The 21,892-nt window shown below is 41.6% G+C and overlaps 2 protein-coding genes and 1 pseudogene across 3 annotated transcripts in view; 2 read left to right on the top strand and 1 right to left on the bottom strand.

Annotated features, from left to right (window-relative positions):
- Window positions 1-1,049: 1,049 nt before the first annotated feature.
- Window positions 1,050-21,892, bottom strand: part of ANKRD45 (ankyrin repeat domain 45) — a 29,432-nt gene continuing 8,589 nt past the window's right edge. For both annotated transcript variants that reach the window (XM_006907798.3, XM_015586185.2), the window contains exons 2-6: window positions 17,360-17,723; window positions 16,732-16,899; window positions 6,921-7,015; window positions 4,779-4,917; window positions 1,050-1,691 (exon numbers count right to left, since the gene is read on the bottom strand). In XM_006907798.3, coding sequence (XP_006907860.1) covers window positions 1,660-1,691; window positions 4,779-4,917; window positions 6,921-7,015; window positions 16,732-16,899; window positions 17,360-17,708 — 783 coding nt within the window. In that variant the 5' untranslated portion in view covers window positions 17,709-17,723 and the 3' untranslated portion in view covers window positions 1,050-1,659. The remainder of the gene's footprint in view (window positions 1,692-4,778; window positions 4,918-6,920; window positions 7,016-16,731; window positions 16,900-17,359; window positions 17,724-21,892) is intronic.
- On the top strand, window positions 8,978-13,681 carry TEX50 (testis expressed 50). The gene is made up of 3 exons (XM_015586123.2): window positions 8,978-9,062; window positions 12,201-12,532; window positions 13,448-13,681. Exons 1-3 carry the CDS (start codon window positions 8,978-8,980, stop codon window positions 13,679-13,681), a joined length of 651 nt encoding a protein of 216 aa, XP_015441609.2.
- LOC112476576 lies at window positions 21,655-21,773 on the top strand (annotated as a pseudogene).

Raw genomic sequence — 21,892 nt, 5'->3', positions numbered from 1 at the left:
CATCCTGCCCTAATTTAACTGCCCTTCTTGCCAAGTTCACCACCCTCTGTGCCATTTTCAGCTTCACCCTGTCCACACTGCTCGTCACCTCGATTTCTCTCCTCAACCGCACTGCCTCCGGTCATTTTGAGCAATGTCCTTCCAGGCTCTATCTAGCCCCCACCCTACTGCTGTCTCCCTGCTTGGTCCACCGAGCCCCTACAGGTAAAACTCATGCAGTTTCACATTTCAAATTTCAGATTCCCCATGACCTTCAGTGAAGTCTTCGCACTTCAAGAAAACTTGGGCAAAATTCAGAGTCGGCTCGAGATTACATATAGTTCTGAGAGCTAGAGGAGAGAGAGCACATAACTGAAATATAGAGATAACCAAATGGCTCTACATTACAATCTTTTCCATGAAGCTTTTTTAAAAAGCAGTAATTTATATTTCATCGTTCTTGGTGCAGCCAACTGAGTAGACTTTGGTGGCTTTGAGAGTCGAGGGCTGAGAGGCTGCCCAGTTTTTGTCCCACCCCCACCTTGTGATGATACACGAGACTATCTGAGACAATCGAGCAGGTTGGTTAGTCAGTTTCCCCCCCACCCCGGACACATGGTTGGTTCAGGGATGGGCATGAGACTCAGACAGGGCTAAGCAGGTGGCTCCTTGGCTTAGTATGAGAACCATGGCTGAGAAAATGTCAGCTGAAAAGGAATTACTGAATTGCTCATTTCTTTTCTGTCCCCTCTGCAATAGAAAACAAGCTTTCAGAGTGGGACGAAGAAAAGGACGTATAAGGAAAACGACTAAACGGCATTTTTTAAAACATTTCCTTCCTATAAAACTTTTCCAGAAAATCAGAGCAAATAGATAAGGGATTTTTAGATAAACTAGGAAAAAAAAAAAAAAGAAGAAGAAGACATTCCAAATCACTAAATATTAAACCAACAATGATATTTAAAAACTAGGAAATATAAACTAGAACAGAAGGGAAAATGGCATGGAGTCCAGTTACAATATCTATATTACCAAACCTACAAAAGAGAGAAAATCTAAATATAAAACAGATTCATGTTTATTAATTTAAAGATAGGCAGAGGTTAAATACAAATAATTAAGTAGGCTGAGAAATTACCTCCCACCTCACAAGGAAATTTTAATTTGGACATAAAATTCGATAGTTGTATAAGCAAAAGACCCAAACTATTCTTACCGTTTCCTTGCCCCAGAATGTCACCCCACAGCTCTCCTTTTGAGAGATGGAAAACGAATTTTTCCTCTGGAAATAGCCAATTCCTCAACTGAATGGAAATTTCCTGCCTCGATTACACAGAAAATTACTGGGTTCTCTAAGTAGCTTTTAAAGGCTCCACAGAGCTTTCGTGAGTGATTCGGGCCCACGTGTTCCCTGGAAGGAGCACGTGGAACCCACACGAGACTGTGCCTGGGGGCCGAGTCCAGGCCACCGAGTCTGGGCGCAAGCCGCGGGAGAGGGTGAAGCCAAACAAGGGTGATTTCATTCCATACTTAAACGTTTTTACGAAACTCCACATCTATTTTCTCAACTTCCATTGTCATCGATAGGTTTGTCTTTACAAATACTGGTAGAAAAGGCGGCCTTTTATAAAATGTATGTCCGGTAGAAGGTGCGATGCTGACTTCTTCTCTGACCACGGCCTAGGTTACAGATTTGGCACTTTTCACTTGGCCTGAAAGGAAGCAGATTTTTAGAATTACATTTAGTCAGCTTGTAATATAAAACAAAAACGAAGCCAGTTTTTAAAACAACGGGCATGAAGTAAATCAGTCTGTCCCGGTCATTAATTAAACCTTGGTGTGTCAATTCAAGTATTCTCCCCGGCCGCCTTTTTAAAAATATTTACAGCTGTACTGCAATCAGTATTATTGTTCCTAATTCTGCCACTGAATAGAATAACTTTTTTTAATAAGTTGCTTAACCTCTCTTGTCTTCATTTTCTTCATTGTAAAATGAAGGGGACATTTCAGAGGTTCCGTCAAGATCCAACCTTTCCATAATATGAAGGTGCAAGAAAATATACATATGACCAGTGCTTGGAAGGCATACAGGGGACATGGGGAGAGAGCTAACCTTCCTCAGATGTGAGAAGGGAAGGAGGTTGTTGGGCCAGGCGAACAGTCGTGGTGGAGCCGGGGGGAGGGTGGAAATCGGACTGTATCATAATCATTCAGGTCTTAATCATCTCAACTCCTGGACTATGCTGGTCTCACTCCTTCTAGCCTCTCCTCTCTCCCATCCGTTTTACAAGGAAAGACAGATTATTTCCCCCTATAATCTCTCTTCTCTCCTACTCCAAAGCCTTTAATGTCAACTCACTACGCTGAAAATAAAGCCCAAGTTTTCTAAGCTTATAATTCAGTACTTTTAATGAAATGATGACAAATTAACTTTCTGACCTCATTGCCTACTGTTTGTTAACACAGACACGACTACAATCAGCCAGACGGACACCGACCACGTCCCCGTTCCCACATCTGACCTTCTCGGACCACACACAGCACTTAGTCTACCTTCTCAAGTATGCATGTTTACCACGTGGGTGGCAGGTTCTTTAAAGCCAAGGACGGTCAAAAGTGTCTAGCTCCCTTCGGGAGACCTGGGATGTTAGATACAGATGGCAGGGGATAATCTGCCACGCCACGAGACTGGATTGTCTTAACCTTAAAAAAAATCCACAGCCCCTTTTGACAAACATAAAAATCTTAGGTACCGGACACATTCGAAGAAATGAAGTTGAACCCCTACCTCACATCATTTACAAAAATAACTCAAAATGGACCCTAGAACTAAATGTAAGAGCTAAATATATGAAACTCTTACAAAAAAATAATAAAACGTAAAAGTAAACCTTAATGACCTTGGATTAGGCAATGTTTCTTAGATATGACCCTGAAAGTACAAGCAACAAGAGAAAAAATAAATAAACTGGATTTCATCAAATCGAAATTTTGTGCTTCAAAGGATACAATTAAGGAAATGAAAAGACAACCCACAGAATGAGAGAAAATATTTGCGAATCACATATCTGGTAAGGGACTTGTCTCCAAAATATATACAGAACTCGTACAACTCAACAATAAAAAGGCAATCCAATCTAAAAATTGGCAAAGAATTCAAATAGACATTTCTCCAAAGAAAATATACATATGACCAATAAACACACGAAAGATGTGTAATACCATTAGTAATTAAGGAAATTCGAATCAAAACTACATTAACATACCACTTCACACCTGAGATGGCTAAAAACAATTCTAAAAGACAATAACAAATGTCGATAATGATGTGGAGAAATTGGAGCCCTCATACATATCACTTGTGGGAATGAAAAATTGGAAACGGTTTAGCGAGTCCTCAAAAGGTCAGACATAGAGGCATAATGACCCAGTAACTCCACTCCTAAGAATAAACCCTAGAGAAAAGAAAACATATGATGACACGAAAATTTGTTCACAAAAGTTTATTTATAATATTTTATAATAATCATTATAATAGTCAAAAGAGTGGAAACTTAAATGTCCTTCAACTTCTAAATGGATAAATTTGAATCCATACGATGGAATATTATTGACCCATACAAAGGAATACTGATACATGTTACAACATGGATGAACTCTGAAAACATTATGCTCAGTGAAAGAAGCCAGGCACGAAATGCCACGGATTCTATTTATGAAATGTCCAGAAGACGCAAGCCCAGAGAAAGTAGCTAATGGTAACCAGGGGCTTGTGGGAGAGAGGAATGGGAAGTGACTGGTAATGGGTGGTAAAATGTTCTAAAATTAGATAGTGGTGATGATTATACAATTCTGCATACACTAAAGATCACTGTACTGTATGTACATTTTTAAATGGTGAATTTTATGGTATGAGAATTATATCTCAGTAAAGCTGATATTTTTAAAAATCTTAGGTATGACTGCCACCAAAATTCTTTTCTTTTTTTATTAAATTTATTGGGGTGACATTGGCTAATAAAATCATATAGGTTTCAAGTGTACAATTCAGTAATATATCGTATGTATAATGCATTGTGTTTGCCGCCCAAAGTTAAAATTCCTTCCGTCACCATATATTTGACCCCCTTTTACTCTTATCTACCCCCTCTCCCCTTTCCACCTAGATTCTGACATTGTACCTTCTTCATTCACATGACAGTATTCCCACAATAGGTTTTGCGAAATATTGTTGTAACACTCGAAAATGCTTTAATTTACTTTACAATTACAGTTGACATACAATATCATATTAGTTTCAGGTATACAACATAATAATTAATTATTTATATACCTTAGGAAGTGATTGCCTGATAAGTCTAATACCCATGCGACACTGTACATAGTTATTATAATAGTATTGATTATATTCTCTATGGTGTACCTTACCTCCATGTGACTATTTTTGTAACTCAAATTCTGCCACCCTACCTCATAGGAGGACATGCCTTCTTAGTTGAAAATCACTGGTCAAAATCAAAGGCATAGTAAATTATATTAAATTAAATAATTCATGATGGTAATAATATTAAGATAAGGATTAGACATTCTCTATAGAAATAATTCAGTTATCATTTTAAGTCATTATTTAATATCATTAAAACTATTAATGAAACTAGGACGTTATATCACAGGTCAGTGCTTGTAACAAGGGTAATACGTAATAAAGACTGTTAAAATCAGAGGATCTCAGAAATAACAACATTAAACCCAATTTTCATCTTTTCTGACATTCAAACCATTTTTTATCTAAAACTTACGTGGCGTAGACATTTTCGTGAAGATGGGAGTCACGACATCTTCCAGTTGTTGTTTCTGCTCAAAAAGCTCATCGATAGAAGCTTCCGAATGGGTCTCCAGCCACTCATTCTTCGCCCGGCAGGCACCGAGGATGGTATTCTAGAGACAGAAAGAGAGTCTGCTTTCTGCTTATTTATGGAAAAATAAAACTCTATAGTATCCCTAAACCAGCACTGCCCAACAAAACTTTCTGTGACGATGGAAATGGTTTACAGTTGCACTGTCCAATACAGCCATCATGGACACATGTGGCCATCGACTACTTAAAAAGTAGCTAGTGTGACTGAGGGGCTGAATTTTTAATCTTATTTAATTTTAATGAATTCAATTTAAATAGACAGATGTGGCTAGTGGCTACTATACTGGACAGCATAGCTCTAACATCGGTGGAATGTGATTATAATTAAACTCGCATTAGAGAGTCATGAAGCCTTGGGCTAGTCTATACCCTCTCCCCAATTCTTTATTTTCATTGAGCCCTGTGATACAGAGAAGTGTTTGCAAAGGTTGGAAAAGAGTAAGTGGAGGGTATGAGCTGCATGCAACTCAACAGACAATGTGGAGATTTCACTCCTCAGATGGTTCACAGGAGGAGGAAGCGGGCCCCGCATCACTGAAAACCATCTCTGTGCACGTGGGCAGCAAACCGCTGGTGTCTGATTTAAGCTGTTTATTGTCTGACAGTTTGTAACAATAAGAAGAATGAATAAATGCATGTCCGGTCCCTATTAAATAAATAAGCAGGAGCAGAGGCAGAAGGATAGAGAAGGAAGTAGACTTGGAAAGATACTGTGACATATCATTAAAAGAAAAAAAAGCAAATTAAAGAATCATATGGATAGTCATCCCACTTTTATAAAAACGAAATCTCTCTTATAAAACTATACGTGTGCATGCATATGTTTATACAAGAGAAAGTATGGTGAGATTAACACTACGTGTTATTAGAACTACAGGGTACTAAAACTGGAAATGGAAGAGAAAAAGCTTGCTTTAGACATTCCAATTTTATTCTCATTATTACTATCTGTGCCTAATATTTTCTAGTTCCAATAACCAAAAATTTAAAAATCGAAATTAAAAAGGCTTTTATAGTAACTAGTTTGACAAAGTGCTGTTTGTTTGGGTCAGAGAAATCTTAGCTGGCAGATCCGATGGCTACAATAGCTGTTCGAATAGAATGTTGGCTATATTCTGTTTTTTCATAAGAGATTTTGTAAAGCGTTTTACAAACCACAAGTGAAATGTGTAACCTATCACGGTTCCAGACTTGGTGATGCCTATGCCTTTAGCAACTGTTCACTCTTTTTCATCAGAAAGTCACAGAACATCCTGCAGAGAGATGCCAGAAATAACTTAAAACAAAAACACATTACCGAAACCTCCTGTGTATCTCCCATGTGTGAACATCTAAAGCAATAGACCAGTCCGCACTCAGTACTTTGTTATCCAGTAAATGTGGCAAGCTGGCTTTAAACAAGCTGTCTTTCTATCTGTGTATCTTTTTTTTAACATTATGTAAAATTTGATACATTAAAAATACATAATGTGTATAGTATATACATATGCACTAAAATATATGCTGTATATCTTAGTTTTTGAGCAAAATAATGAGTATCAGTGACACCTCCAACCAACGAAAGAACCGGAACACGGCCAGTAGAGCTAAGGCCACCTCTGTGCACTCCCATGCCACCCCCCTGCCCGCCTCCAAGAGACAGTCACAATCTGTGTTGATATCTCTGTGTTCCTTCTTTAAATAGTTTTGTGTGGGCGTCCCTAAACAATATAGTTTGATTTTGCTTGTGGTTGACCTTTATAAAAATCCATGCAGTTCTGGCAATGTTTTTTGGTTTTTTTTTTTCACTCAATACTACATTTCTCAGATTCGATCATGTTGTTAGGTGAGACGCTTAGTACATCTCTGTTACTCTTTAATATTATTTCATTTAATTTTTATTAGAAGAAGGGAAGGAGGGAAAAAAAAACAGAAGAAGAAAACAGCAAATTCCATCACCTACCTCTGGAACATTAGTGTAGAAAGTAAAGATATAAGGCAAATATCTCAAAAGACTTCAGAACAAGCAATAATCACGTGGTACCTTGTCTTCTTTACAGAGTCTCCCTGGACCCTTTTCTGTCTCTGTGACGGTTGCAGAGACCTTTGCAATATATTTTTTCAGAACCAGCCTTGCATCTGAAAGAAGAAGACAGGAAAATGCACAATAAGACACAGGCCAAAAAATATGCTCAACTGTTTCTAACGTACTATTACATGTCCAGAGCTTTAAAAAGATTGTTCGTGGGAGATTTTTTTTTTGTGGTTGTTTTCATTGACTTTCAAGAAAGGTAACACTCAAGCAACACGGCACTCTGGGGCACTCACTGTGTTCCTAGAATTATTCGAAAATTTTTGAAGAACAAATAAATATAAAATGTGACACCTGATCTCAAAGAGGCAGTAATCTATTAAAATATCTACTCTGGAGAAAAAAAAGAAAAAATATTTCCAATACACAAACTGTCACTTGTTCTGGATCCTTCTAAATAAATTTAAAAATCGTGTTCCTTTTCAAAAAAAAAAAGTGTTTAAAATAATTCCATTCACTATAGCACCCATAGTAATGTCATCACAAAATCTGCAAGATATAGGTAAACAAAATATAACACTTGGAGAAAAATAAAAGACTCGATGAATCGAAAGGCTTACTATATTCCTAGATGGAATAACTGAATATTGTAAGTTTGTACATTGGCCCCATATTAAGCTAACGGTTGATGTATTTGTTTCTTGTGGCTGCTATAACAAATTGTCATAAAATCTGTGGCTTAGAACAACACAGATTTCTCCTTTTATAGTTTCAGAGGCCAGAAGTCGGAAACGAGTTTTGCTGGGCTAACGTCAAGGTGCCGGCCGGGCGGACTCCTTCTGTGGGCTCTGAGGAGAGAGTCTGTTTTCTTGCCTTTTTCAACCTCCGGTGGCTGCCTGTCCTCCTTGCCCGGTGGCCGCCTGTCCTCCTTGCCCGGTGGCCACCTGTCCTCCTTGCCCGGTGGCCCCTCCCGCCACGCTCAGCGCACAGCACTCCAATCTCTACTCCCATCATCGCCTTCCCCTCTTCTGTGTCAAAGCTCCTTCTGCCTCCCGCTTGTAGAAAGGACGCTTATGATAACAGTGAGGTCCCACCTGGATAATCCGGGATGATCTCCCGGCCTCAAGAGCCGTATTTTAAGGATCTCCAAAGTCTCTTCTGCCACAGGAAGGAACAGTCACAGGTTCCAGAAGTTAGGACCTAGATATATACGTTTGGTAGCCATTTCTCAGCCAACCACGGCCTTCCAAAATTCACAGCTATCCCACGTGTAGAATTCATTCGGCCCATCCCAGCACCCAAGAGTCCCGGCCCATTACATCGATCCACGTCCTAATAATCACCCAAAAGATCAGCTGCTCGGAAGTCTCCAATCTCATCGTCTGAATCCTCCAGACAGCGTATGGGCGAGACCGGGTATGGCCCTTCCGTCCTTGGGTAGACATGTGAAAACGGAAAATGAGTCGCCTGTCCAGAGCGATTCTGAAATTCCACGGGGCAAACCCTCTGAGGTGTCCAGGCCCAAGACTGATCCCCTGAGGCACAAGGCTTGTCCCCTCGGCTGCAGCTCCAACCCAAGTCGTCCTTCTTTTTCCCGAAAGGCAGCCCGTTTTACCTGTCGTTTCCTGCCTTGTAGAGTTTTGGGAGTCTGGCAGCCTTTTTTGCATTTTGTCTAAACTGTCAAAGTTCCTAGCCATGTAACATCCTCAAACCTCGTGAGTGCCCCTGCGTGGCCCAGAGACCCATCCCACGGGACTGGAGGCTCCTCGACGGGTCGGCGCCGGACACCCTCGTTTCTGCTCGTGCCCTCTGCTGGGCCGGCTGCGGAGACCGTGAGCAGCACGCCCGACGCCCGAGGCTCGAGTGGAACACGGTCCAGCCACATCTGTGGCCTCCTCTCCGGGCACACGGTCCCGGCAGCGAAAATCCCAATTTCAGTACTTCGCGATCTGGACGGGCTGAGAAGTGCCCGCCACGCCAAGCCCTGTTCCTCCGTGCACGACAGGTTCTTGCCTCGATTCGTCTCTCTCCACTCACCTGTTACTGTAAGCTACGGGAGAGATCGGGTCATGCCGCCACCTTGCTCGGACATCCGTTCAGCTAAACCAGTGTCCACGGCCACCGCGTACAGTCTCGCTTGCTTTCTGCCGCCCGGTGAGACCGCCTTTCCCCCACTTCCAGTGACGGGCCCCTCGCTTCCCTCTGAGCCTTCGCCAGGACGCCTTCGCCGTTCCTATTTCCACCGACGCTGTCTACAGTGACTTAGGTGCAGGTTCCCGCCCGCCTTCTCACCTCCTGAGCCCTCATCGGCTGCGTCTTTATGGCCTCACTTCCATGCACAGTCCACTCAAGGCCATCCAGGCTATTCCCGTCATGCCCCTCCAAAGTCTTCCATGAGCCCACCACTCAATTCCAAAGCTTCCCCCACAGTTTCAGCCACTTGTGACAGCTGCACCTCACGCCCAGGTGCCAGTCTGTACTCGTTTCCTGCGGCCGCTGAAACAAATTACCACAGACTCAATGGCCCGAAACAACACTAATTGATCCTTTTACAGTTCTGGAGACCGGAAGTCCGAAATCAGTTTCACGGGCTGACGTCCACGTGTTGGCAGGGCTGACTCCCGGCGGCTCTAAGAAAAAACCATTCCTTATCTTCTTCAGCTTCTGGCAACCATCCCAGCTTGTGGTCTCTCCCAAACCTTCAGAGTACATCACCCCACATCCTCCTCTTCTGTATCAAACATCCCTCTTCTTTCCTCTTATAAGGACACTTGCGACTATATTCCGGGCCCACCTGGATAATCCAGGATAATCAATCTCCCATTGTCAAGATCCTTAACTTAATTATATCTGCAAAGTTTCTTCTGCCCTATAACAGTCGCGGGTTCCAATGATTAGGACCTGCTATCTTTGGGCGCCATCAACCAGCCTACCATAATCAGTATACGCAATCTTGTGAAATTCCAAACGGAAATTTTAGAGAGACTTAGTGAAATCGATTGTGTCATCGGTAGTACCTAACAATCTCTTTAAGCCTCGTTTGCCTGTCTGTAAAGCAGACCATAATAAAAGTGCCTTCCAGCGTCAAGTTCAGGCGCACATCTGAAATAGTCTTAATGGACATGGACTAGATCAACGGTCTTCTTGCTTCCGCCCCTTCCCAGCTTCAAACCCATCCTTCATGTCGCAAGCAGAACTGATCACCTGAACTGGAATCATCACGAGTTAGGTGACCTGGAGTCAGTGGTGTTTCCACAACTTCAGTACAAGACGGAGCTCAGGGGAGGGATGAGCTGGAGGAGGGGACTAAGGGACTTGTCACGCAACTGTATCTGTACCACGTGCCCACGGGTTTTATTGAGAGCACATGTTTATTTTGGGTGGCTTGGGAGAGAGAGGAGCTTATTGCAAGCATCCTCTTAATGCGAATTGGGTAGCTTCTAAGGAACAGAAATGTCTTTCTCATGGTTCCGGGGCTGCGTAGTCCAGCATCAAGGCACCAGCATGGTCGTAGTCTGGCGAGAACCCTCTTCCTTCATAGCAGGGCCTTCCTCACGTGCTGGGAGGGGCAAGGCACTCGGTGGGGGTCAGGGGGCTCTCCCCAATCCCCAGCACTAATCCCATTCCCAAGGCTCCACCCTCAGGTGCCTCCCAAAGGCCCTGCCTCCTAAGACCATCACATTGGGCATTAGGATTTCAATTCTGGGAGGACGCAAACATTCAGACCGCAGCAGAACCTGTTCCCCCATTTATAAGGTGTAAGTAACACAGCACAGTCCTCACAGGGTTGACATAAGGGTTAAACAGAACATGGTATAATGCATACAAATATCTTGGCACAGTGCCTGGCACGCAATAAAGCACTCAATTAGTTTATCATGTCATTTCTCTCCTCAAAACTTTATAAATGATTCCCTATTGATTTCTGAATAAAATACAGGGCCCTCTGAGATCTATCTAGCCACAGGCTCTCTTCCAGCTCTATTCCTCCCACCGTCACCCAGAGAGTCTATCCATTGTTTACTTCCTATTCCCTCTGCCCCCTGATGTCTTTACGGCTCACTCCTTCCGTTCCTCAGGTCTCTGCTCGAGCATCGCCTCATCGGAGAGGAGGCCCTTCCTGATCGCCCCCCATACGACAGCACTCACACTCACTCGGTTGCCTGCTGGCAGCTCGCAATCCCCTCACCACTCTACTTGTCTCCATGGCACTAACACATAGATTTAGAGAGAGATTCTTTTCTGCGTCTCCCTACAAGAAAGTAAACATAAAGATTGTTTCGTGCCTACCGGTAGATGCATTCTGAGTTCCTTAGCATGCAGGAGGTGCCTAATAAATATGTCGTATGTTTACAAAGAATTTCTTTGCTTATTTTATGCTCCTCAACCTCAGATGTCCCATCCGCACTGCCACCTACCAAAATTCTACTCAATATTCAAATCTCACTCAAATGTACTTCTACAAACTCCCAATGCCAAGTAGAACTCATTGCCCTTTATTGCTCTTTCGACTGTCACATGATTATAATTTGATTTACTTCTCATTTTAGTCTACAGTATCTTAGAATTTTTATCATCTTGTTTCTTGCTTCTACCTCTAGATCGTTAAGATCCTTCAAGGAGGGTCCGTGTCTCATCTTTTGATCATAGACCATGCCACCTCACCATCTCACCTTTTCTCGCATGCCGAATTCCCCGCCCCTCGCCCCCTACCTAACAGTGCCACATTGCCACCAAAGGGACCTTGGTTAAAAGGAGGAAGCACTCAATATGTGTTTAACTATTTGAAGGGAAGGACAAGTCAGAGTGAAAAAACGAAGCAGACTGCAGGTTGCGGGAAATGGTACAGGTACAGATATTTTTTTAAGGAGATGCATAACCACCAAACTTCACAAGGGGTAGAAGAGATACGGGTAAATTATTTCCATGGAAGTCCATTAATATGATCACAGTTTGAATTTATTAGCGGTAAAATATTAGTAAAGTCTTCATTTTTTATAAAATTGAAGACACTCAATCCATTCTGGCAAAAAGCAAGAAGGATCCCTGAGAAACCCAAGGTGACTGTTAGATGACACCTTTTAGTTCCAATATGGCTCTTTATGACATCACAGAATCTCCCGCTGAATCACTGTGACTGATGATATGACAATGACCATCAGTGTATATTTTATGGTCCAGGAAGACTATCTTAAATGTCTTCGCCAGAGCACCATATTAACTCATGCTCAGGGCATTTCTGCTCTGCCTCTGACCACACTTTTGGCTATAGATTCTTTTGTCCCAATTAAGAGAGAAAGATGTCCATTCAAGGAACATCCCTGATTTCTCCTCTGTTGTTTATCTGCCTCTTAAGGGAGAGCCTCTGCATTTGTGATGGAACTATCTGGACAAAGGTTGGATGGGAGATCTTTCCAGAAGAAATGTATTATCTGAAAGTTAAGCCTGCTCCATCTCACTGTCTACCTTACCCTATGGACAAACTATGCTGCAATCTTGCTAATGTGGATATATTTAAGGATTGTTTACATCTCATGTATATTTTAGTACAGGCTCTCTTTTTAATCCTGACTGTTTTATCTGTGCATTACCTGTGGATGAAATGGAAGAAACACAAGAAAAAGGTGAATGAGTGATGACATAGTAATACTTATAGAATGTCAGAGGTTAAAATGTATGATTTATCAGCTTCTTTGAGAAAGAGTACCACATCTTATTTCCCTTTGTAACTTCCCCCGGCACCTGCCATTCACTCTGAGCATCTAGCACAGTGTCTTGTACATACCAGGTGCTCGATAAATGTGTATTAAATTACAAGATCCTTAAAGTAATGTAGTCCAACCCCTCTATTTCAAGTTACAAAACACATCAAGAAAGCGGTAAGCTACAAAGAGTAGAATACATAGTAAGTGAAGTTATCCAACCAGGCCCTCGGGTAAGTCCTTCGATTTTTCTCAGCTGCCTCATCCATAAGATGAAGGATCTGGAGGAAGAGATCTGTTAAATCCCTTCCGCATCCATCTAAAAAGACTAAGTACATAAAAGTTGGCATGTATTTTTAAAATAGACTGTAAGCTAATTTCTAATGGTAGGATAACTTTCTTGGAAATGGTACTCTTGAACAAATTTCCCACTTGGCCAGTGGCACCATATTTTGAGGCAATCTTAGAAAAAGGGTCATTGATTTTCACAACAATTAGATAGTTATAAAATGACTATGATTTTATTGCATTATACCTTGAGGCTGTTTATAATAAAGGGAAATATTCTGCTAATATTTAAATAATTCCTCCTAGCAGAATGCTCTAACCGTAAAAAGCACCTTTTCGTGTTTGCTGATGGTGATAATGATTACCATCCTCTTACACAGGAGCATATACGAAAGGGCATTTGTACCTGTCTCTTATAGTAATCTTTCTTGTGTATAAAGTAAGTGTGTGTTGTTGGAGTTTACGTACATTTGTCCAGAAAACGAATTGAATCTGAACTACAGTAAGGGAAAAAAAAAACTATAACATCATTTGTTTTTCTCCTTTTAGCTGAAAAAACAAGCCTCCTCAGATACCTCTGGTAATAAAGATCTACAAACGCAGTCCATCTATGACATCGACCAAATACTCTGCAGACTGGTCGCCACAACGTCGATGATGACCAAGTACCTGAATCAGGTATCCCAACATACTTCGGCTAAGAAACTCAAGCACCGAAAATCAAAGAAGAAGAAGAGTGAAGAAGAGCCAGAGTCCACTAAACACAACCACACGCACCTGTAGCTCAGTCCAATATGGAGACACACGGGAGACCTATGAGAGAATTTATATTAAGGACAAAAATAGATCTTTGCGAGCCTTTGTAATTTTGGGCCACTTTCTTTTTTTTTAATGGTTTTTTTTAATATACGTTAGTTTCAGGTACACAGCATAGTGGTTAGACATTTATATAATTTACAAAGTGATTCCCCCCAATTAGGCTAGTACCCACCTGGTACTATCCATGGTTATTGCAATACTAGGGACCTTAGTCCCTATGCTGTACTCCACAGCCCTAAGACTATTTTTTAACTACCAATTTTTACTTCTAAATCCCCTCACCTTTTTCACCCAGCAACCCCTCCCCCAAGCCACCATCTTTACTGAATCTTTCCAGAGAAGTCTGGGTTGAAAAGTTCTTTCTAATCCACTAAAAAGGCATCCATACTTACAAAAGTACTGGGGGGGAATGTACAGTACCATTGTCTCAGGTTTAAGTATTTTGCTCTTTTCAATGTACGAGATTACTTATCATTAACCATTGGTAGAATAGGTTCTTTAGTGTTTTAATAAATCTGATGTAAGTAATATTTGTGATTTTTCTTACTTTCCTGAGGAAATTTTATGGCCACAAGAAGACTTAGTTTCCTATCTCAGATTGCTAAAAATAGTATAGAAAGATTAAGGAATAGATTAATTTTAAAATATATTTTTTTTTCCATTTCCAGTTTGATAAATGAAGAATTAAGTATCAACATTTTTTAAAGTTCCGACTTTTGATGCTCAGCCACCTCAATCCTTAAAAAGTATGGTTACCACACTTTCCAACAAAAACTGGGAGACGGATCTGAGACTGAGACAGAAGATTTGATTAAAAACATGTTGAAAAATCCCAGCAAAAAATATACCAGATCTGTAACAGATTGTTAAAAAAAAAAAAAACTTTTAAAAAACAATCCTTGAAACAGAAATAGATAACTCTACAGTTTTTACAGGTAATAGAAAAGAACAGTGCCTGCTGTGGGTTGTTGTGGATTATTAAAAGTTTATTTATGGTTTAAAAGTTTATTTACAGTTTGACTTTCCAGATTCTTCTTCTTCCTTCCACGCTCCCTTAGAACAACCCTACCTCCCGTTTCCGTTAGTTTGTTCCACTCCTTCAGCATTCTGAACGGTCAACTAATTCCCTCTAAGAGAGTGCTGGTATATCTTTCTCTTAATGGAGAACTCTTGAACACTTAAAAAGTCTGCAAACCCCAAAAACCCAAAGAGATTTATCTCTAATAGTGGAATTTTAGGCAGGGGACTCTTCAACCCCTTAAACCCCTCTGGGTGCCTTCTACTCTAATTGTTAAAATAAGAAATGGAAGTGGTTTATACTCTTGGCAAGTCTGAATCAAACAAATGTTAAATATTATGTTGAGTAGCTTGTGTTTCTGACATCCCAGGGCTACGTTACCATGAAGCTCCCATCCTTACAATTCCATCACTGATCTGGAAACAGAATAACAGTTTACAGTATTATAGTTCTTTAATCTTCGACACTAGGAAATGTTAAGTATAATTCCCCTAGGAACGTAAGGACCCAAATGAAAACAGCGGGATATTAGGGAGAAGGAAACCTAAGGAGAAGGAGATCAGTGCAACTCCACACCCATGAGCCCCAAACTGCTGCTTTTCAGAGAAGTTACAGCAAAGTTTGTCCCTGAATTGTTTTTTAAGTACCATGGGTCATTCTTCCAAAATGGATTGTAAATTACATAAGGTGAATAAGGTGAATAACTATTCATGAGGGGTCAAGTCTTTGCTATTTTTCTTTTTACTTACCTATCTAATCATAAAATCAAAGGTGCAGACAGAAGTATGGCCCCTAGAAAACATTTGGTACAAGTGAACAATTATCTATAAAATAATCCACAAAATATAACTCGCCTTCCTCCGAAATGTGCTTCCTTCCCTCAATTTCCTTACTTCTAGTAACTGTCCCTGACCTCTTATTTTACTGATAAGCAAGCTCCTTCGTGCTGCCAGGAGAATCTTCCTAACTGCCACTTTCATCCTCTTCCTTCCTACGTAAAAATTTTCAGTGGCTCCAGCGGCTACAGAAATGAAATGAAAATACCTCGGCCTGGCACTTCGGGGTATAGTCTGGCTGTAATAACAGCAGCAGCATTTTCCAGCTGCTGATGACATGCCAGGCATTGTGCTAAGTGCTTTGTAGCATCTCATTTGATTCTCATAACAACCCCAAGAGGTAGGAATTACTATTGGCTCCTTTTTCCAGAAAATGAAATTGAGGTATAAAGAATTTAAGTACCTTGTCCGAAGTCACATAGGTTTCGAGTAGAGATGCCAGTATTCAAACCTAAGCAATCTGATTCGAGAGCCCACCTACTTACTCTTTTACTGTTCTGCCTGCGCTGTAACCTGCCTGTGCCCACTCTGACTGGCCGGTCCAGTAAGGCAATCTTGTCCCTGTCCATCACTCAACATGCCACTTTCATTCCCAGCTCTTGCAGATTTTGTTCGCACCCTTTTGCCGTCTGCCTTGTATTCCAGTCCTACCCACTCTTTAAGGCCAAGCTCAACTGCGATGTGCTCTGACTTCACACGCTCTGACCACTCCCCAGCGTGTACCCCGTGCCCTGCTGGTTTTAACCCTTACTCACAGTCTTTCTCATACTGTTATTTAACTGTAGGATGTGTCTATAGCATCCTATCTCGCACCTAACAAATGCCTGGAGGGCAGGAACAACAACTGTACCTGCAACAACGCTATGCTCATTGGGCATTTAAGAAATGCTTGCTAAAAACACAAATGCAAATAACTACACAAAATGAAAGCCGTGAACTCCACAAGTACCAATTTTTCAACCCATGTGTGTACGCATACATAGTTACATGGGTATATCTTCCTGAAATCTCTAATGTTCTACAGGGCTGTGGAAATGACGTATGCAAAATAATAGTAAAACTCAAAGTAGCACAGTCTTTGTAACCTTCGACTGAAGCATCATACATACAGAAAAGTGCAGATGAGTCAGTCAGCTGGCTGCACCTGTGAGCTTCCTTACCTGCCCAGTCCAGGAACTGGACGCATTCGGTCTGCGAGTACCGAGCAGCAACGTCTCGAGCTCTCTCCTCCCGGAAGTTCAGAGCTTCTATGTCAACGTCCAATCCCACTAGCACCTTCAGAGTTTCCAGACGACCCCAGGCCGCAGCGCAGTGTAAGAGCGTGTAACCTGGCAAACAGGATGCAGATGGTCAGCTCGAGCGGACCACGTTCTTCAAGACTCGCCGTAGCAAGAACATCATTAAGTGCTGACTGTTCAGCAACTTACCATGTGCCAAATCCTATAAGATATTTATATCTATCTTATTTAATCTTCATAACACCCACCAGGAAAATATAATTCTGAGCCCCATTTTGTAGATGAAGGAACAGAGACTCAAAATGATTAGGTCGCTTGCCCAAGTCTCAAGCGAATAGTCAAGTCCGTGTCCTTGTCTACTTACTAAGCCACAGTGTATCAACACGCACACACACAGACACACACACACACACATACACACTCATATGTGTGTGCATACACGACATACGCAAAATGTAAAGCAGGCACACCAAATGTACCCAGCTTTATACCCAAGACGGTAACATCTTTAAGTATTCCTAAGTAATACAAAAGGAAAAAGACAAAATACCTCTGGCAGTTTTTTCATTCAGATTCACACCATATTTTGCCAAAGCTCTAATCACATCGCTCTGCCCGGCCATGCAAGCCGCATACAGCAAATTTCTCCCAACGACATCTTCTTCCAAGAGCAGCTGCATGGCCTCGTCATGATGAGGGTTCTCGGGCTCCTCGAAAATCCTCTGCACCCCTTCCACGTCCCCCGAGAGGACGGGTTGCATGAGCGCATTGACTGGGCCCATCTTCTCCTTCTCCTCCTCAATTTCTTCTTTGAATTCTTCTTCCTCCTCTTCTTCTTGCTGTGAGACAAATGACGATTTTTCTGAACTCTCAGGCTCTGGGGGTCCTTCTGACTCCATTAACTCCAAAAATACCTGGGACCAAAGGAAAAAAAAGTACTAGAAATCTACTCAAATTAGTATGTTTGATTGTTGGGACCAAAGGAAAAAAAAGTACTAGAAATCTACTCGAATTAGTATGTTTGATTGTTTGTATGTATGTATGTATTCTTGCATGTATGTATGTATTCCGTCAGTCCACTGACAATACAGGTAGGACGAAAACATTTAACTGGTTGGAAATAATGATAAAATATGGTATTTCATCCATTCAATTAAGTAAGTTTATTGTGTACCTACCACAAGTCAGTACGCTGCCCGAATATATACTAAAACACTCGATATAAATAGTAAATTCAAAAGAAACAAGAGAAGAGATCAACGCAGGCTAGATTCACTGGCAGTTGGCAGGAGGAAAAGTTTGAGAGAGAATGTTAAAGAGACTCACCCACCTATAAACATATGGCCATCCTGGGGAGAAGTAAGGCATATGGTCGGGTCATTGGGCCAGATTAGTAAGACCTTAAAAAGTCAGTTACTGATGTTCAGACAGAATTCATTCGCTCAGTAATGCTCACTGAAAGCTTACTAATATACTCATAACGTGCAGACATTCTGTAAATTACCAAGAAGAATCAAATTTATTTTCTGCCCTCGACAACTTACTTTTTCAAGGGAGAAAAGGTGACGTGTGCGAAATAAGTGTAATAAAAGGTGACACATGGTAAGCATCATAAGAGATGAAACGTTAAGGGAAATTTAGAAGGGACAAGATTAATTCCAGATAGAATTAATCGAGGAAGTCTTAACAGTGCTCACCCTGGCAGAACCATATTAAATTGGGAATGATTCAGAGAAGAGTGGCATGGTCCCCTCATATGTATAAGAATGTTTGTAGCACCCGTGTTCATACGGCCAGAATTGTGGGTGGGGGAAAAACCGTGCCCACGGACAGCAGCACAAACTGTGGCAGATTTACACAAAATAGCACATAGCGGTTACAGGGAGTCAATGACAGTGCTGTGCCGTGGGGCAGGCAGCCCTAACATGGGTCCCCCCGCCCCGGCAGTCACGCCTTTGCGTAGTTCTCTCCCCATGAACGCAGGCCGGACACGCTGACTTTCTTCTAAGGTGATGGGTTGTCGCTTCCATAACTCAGTTACGACACACTAGGACTTCTGTCTTGTTGGCCTTCTCTCCCCGGCTCCGGTCACGTTCTGTGATGGACAGGGCCACGTTTCGAGAAACAGTGGGCAAACTCCAGCCAACTGCCAGTGAGGAGCCGAGGCCCTCGGTCCAACAGCCCAGAGGAATTGAAATTCACCAACAACCACTGAGTGAGCTCAGAAGTGGATCTGCCCCAGCTGAACCTTGAGGTGACAGTGGCCCCACGCAACACATTGATTGCAGCCTCATGAGCGACGCCAAAGCAAAAAATCCAGTTAAGCTGTGCCCTGATTCCCAACCCAGACGAATAATGACCTAATGAATGTGTGCTATTTTAAGCTACCAGGTTTGGACGTAATTTGCTACACAGCCATAAAAAACGAAGGCGAACAACAATATGAATGAATCTTAGCAACATAATATTAACTAAAAAAATAAATACCAAAAACTATATATCTAGATATATAATATATTTTTGTGACATTCAAAGCCACTAATTAAAATAGACTTTTTAGGAATACAAGTGAATTCAACAACATTATTTTAAAAAGAAGAAGAAAAACAAGATTGAACACAAGATTCAGGACAGATGTAGGAAATGGGATAAAGGGCATCATATATTTAGTAAAGAATATGGCATTTAAGCTGGACCCCAAAGAATAGGCAAGATTTGGTCGTTCAGAAGTCAGAAGGCAGGCAAATCTAGTTACACAGAATAACATCTCGTTACTACAGCCCTACATTAATCTCCGCCTTCACTAAACATGTATAATACCTATAAGCTGCCAAAGTTAGGAATCATTTAATTGCAAATATATAAAAATAGTAAGATTACTTTTTAAAGTAGATTATTTTCTCACATAACAGGAAATTTAAAGGTGAAAATGATTCAGCAGCTCAGAAAGACAGATCCAAGCTCTTTCTGTCTTTGTATCCCATCATAGTCTGTGAGACTTTCATGATCGTGGCGGTTGCCCTGTGGTGACAAAATGGCTGTCATAATTCCTGGCATCATGTCTGCATTTATGGCAGGAAAAGGGGGAACCCCTCCCCCTCCCCCGCCGCCAGAGGATACGAGCAGCATCCATCCCTTTTAAGGGAAAAACAAAACAACATCTTCCCTACCAACCAACTTCCAGCTATATCTCAAAGGCCAGATTGTGCCCCTATATTTAAGAGAAGCAAAAAAAAAAAAAGCAAGTTTCTCAATTTCCCTGCCTCTATAATGAAAGCAAGCAATGCGAAAAGGGTTCGGTATGGAAGTCAAGTTAGCTAATGAATCATGACACCACCGTAAGAGCTAACCCAAATCTTACCTCTGAGATCGTTTCATTCAATTCCCTCATTTTACAGAATAACTGGATAGAGGAAACTTAGAATCCTTTTGAATGTCTAGCATCCAACTCCCAACACACACACACGCATGCGCGCATCTTTAAAGCATCCCAATCTCCATTTTAGAGGATTTTTCTAATGGAAGAAAAAGCTGACTTCCCACTGCAGAAGTCAAAGCAGCAACATCCTCCTTCTCTTCGTCTGAGCACGACCTGGGGGCAGGCGCATATATTGGGCTCAGTCAGTCAGTTGCTCAATTCCAGAATTGACTGTTATTCTGTTGGTGGTGGTGTGAATCACCGCATCTTTAAAACTGACGTGTAACACTGTGTTAGTTTCACGTGTGCAACATCATGATTTGATATATGGTCATATGACGAACTTGTCTTAGCAACTTTCAAATACAGTACAGCACTGTATTCAATTCCACACGGTACCATTAACTACAGGCACCACGCTATACAGCACATTCCCAGAACAGATTTATAACTGGAAGTTTGCATCTTTCGACCACCCCCCAGCCTCACCTCCGGTGACCACCAATCCGTTCTTTTTATCTATGAGTTCAGTTTTTCCAGCTTCCACTTATAAGTGACCAAGATCTTGACTACTGAACAAGGGACAGAAGGACATGAGGCTAGCTGAAGGTCACTCGCCACGGGGGACAGCAGCGGTGTGGTGATCAAACTCCCTGCGCTGAGACCATGCTCTGGTTCTTGTGGTCTCACCCTCTGGGGCTCCCTTGGTTCCTGCTCCTCTCTGGCCTCCCAGTGACCACATGCGCCCTGGATCTGGTAAACAGTTGGCTTTCTCCACCTCTAATCTTCCTGCTTTAGGAATACAATCCCGTCACCTTTTCTTTTAACCATGCTTTTTTATTTTTGAACCAATATTTATATTAGAATAAAACTATTTCCCAGGCTCCTGTGCAACACGGTGTGGCTTTGGGTCCAAGCAGTGAACAACAGGATGTAAGTGGATGCGTAATACACAACCTCTGGGAAAACCTAACGTTGTCTCACTGGACCGCAAGCACGATGGCGGCAGCTTGCACAGCTAATTCGCACCACGAGGTCAATGTTCTGTCCAAATATAAATATTGTACATACTGCATTATATGTTACATATAGTATATATTGGTTTATGATATCTTAATTATATACGTAAATACATATAACTTCTATTAAAAATAATTTATTTTTCAGTAGTAATGGATACTTTTATCCTGGGTACATTGCATATGTGGGTATATTTGCATATATATAATTAAGCAAAATACTATTAATCCTTACTACATGTAACATAGTGATGTTTTTATTTTGATTCTGTTTTTTAAGGTCAATGCCACCCACCAAATTGATTTCATGACCCACGAATGGGTTGCAACCCACAGTGTGAAAAAACATTAGTCCTGAATAACCACTTGGGCGATTATACCAGGAAACCAACAAGAAAAAATCTAACAGTCTACGGCCATGCCACCCTGGACACACCTGATCCTGTCTGATCTCAGAAGCTAAGCAGGATCAGGCCTGGTTAGTACTTCGATGGGAGACCATATAGGAAGACCAGGTACTGGAGGCATTAAAAAAAAAAAAAATCCATCAGAAGTCGGACAGCATGTGCTATGGAGCTTGGGTGACATATGTCCCAACGTACCCAGGGCAGTTCCAGTTACTTATGCTCCCTGGTAATTTTTCACA

This window comes from Pteropus alecto, unplaced genomic scaffold (assembly GCF_000325575.1).
Source record: "Pteropus alecto unplaced genomic scaffold, ASM32557v1 scaffold101, whole genome shotgun sequence".
NCBI lineage: Eukaryota > Metazoa > Chordata > Mammalia > Chiroptera > Pteropodidae > Pteropus > Pteropus alecto.
The sequence above is the reverse complement of the archived record's forward strand: the minus strand, read 5'-3'. Positions and strand labels throughout refer to the sequence as shown.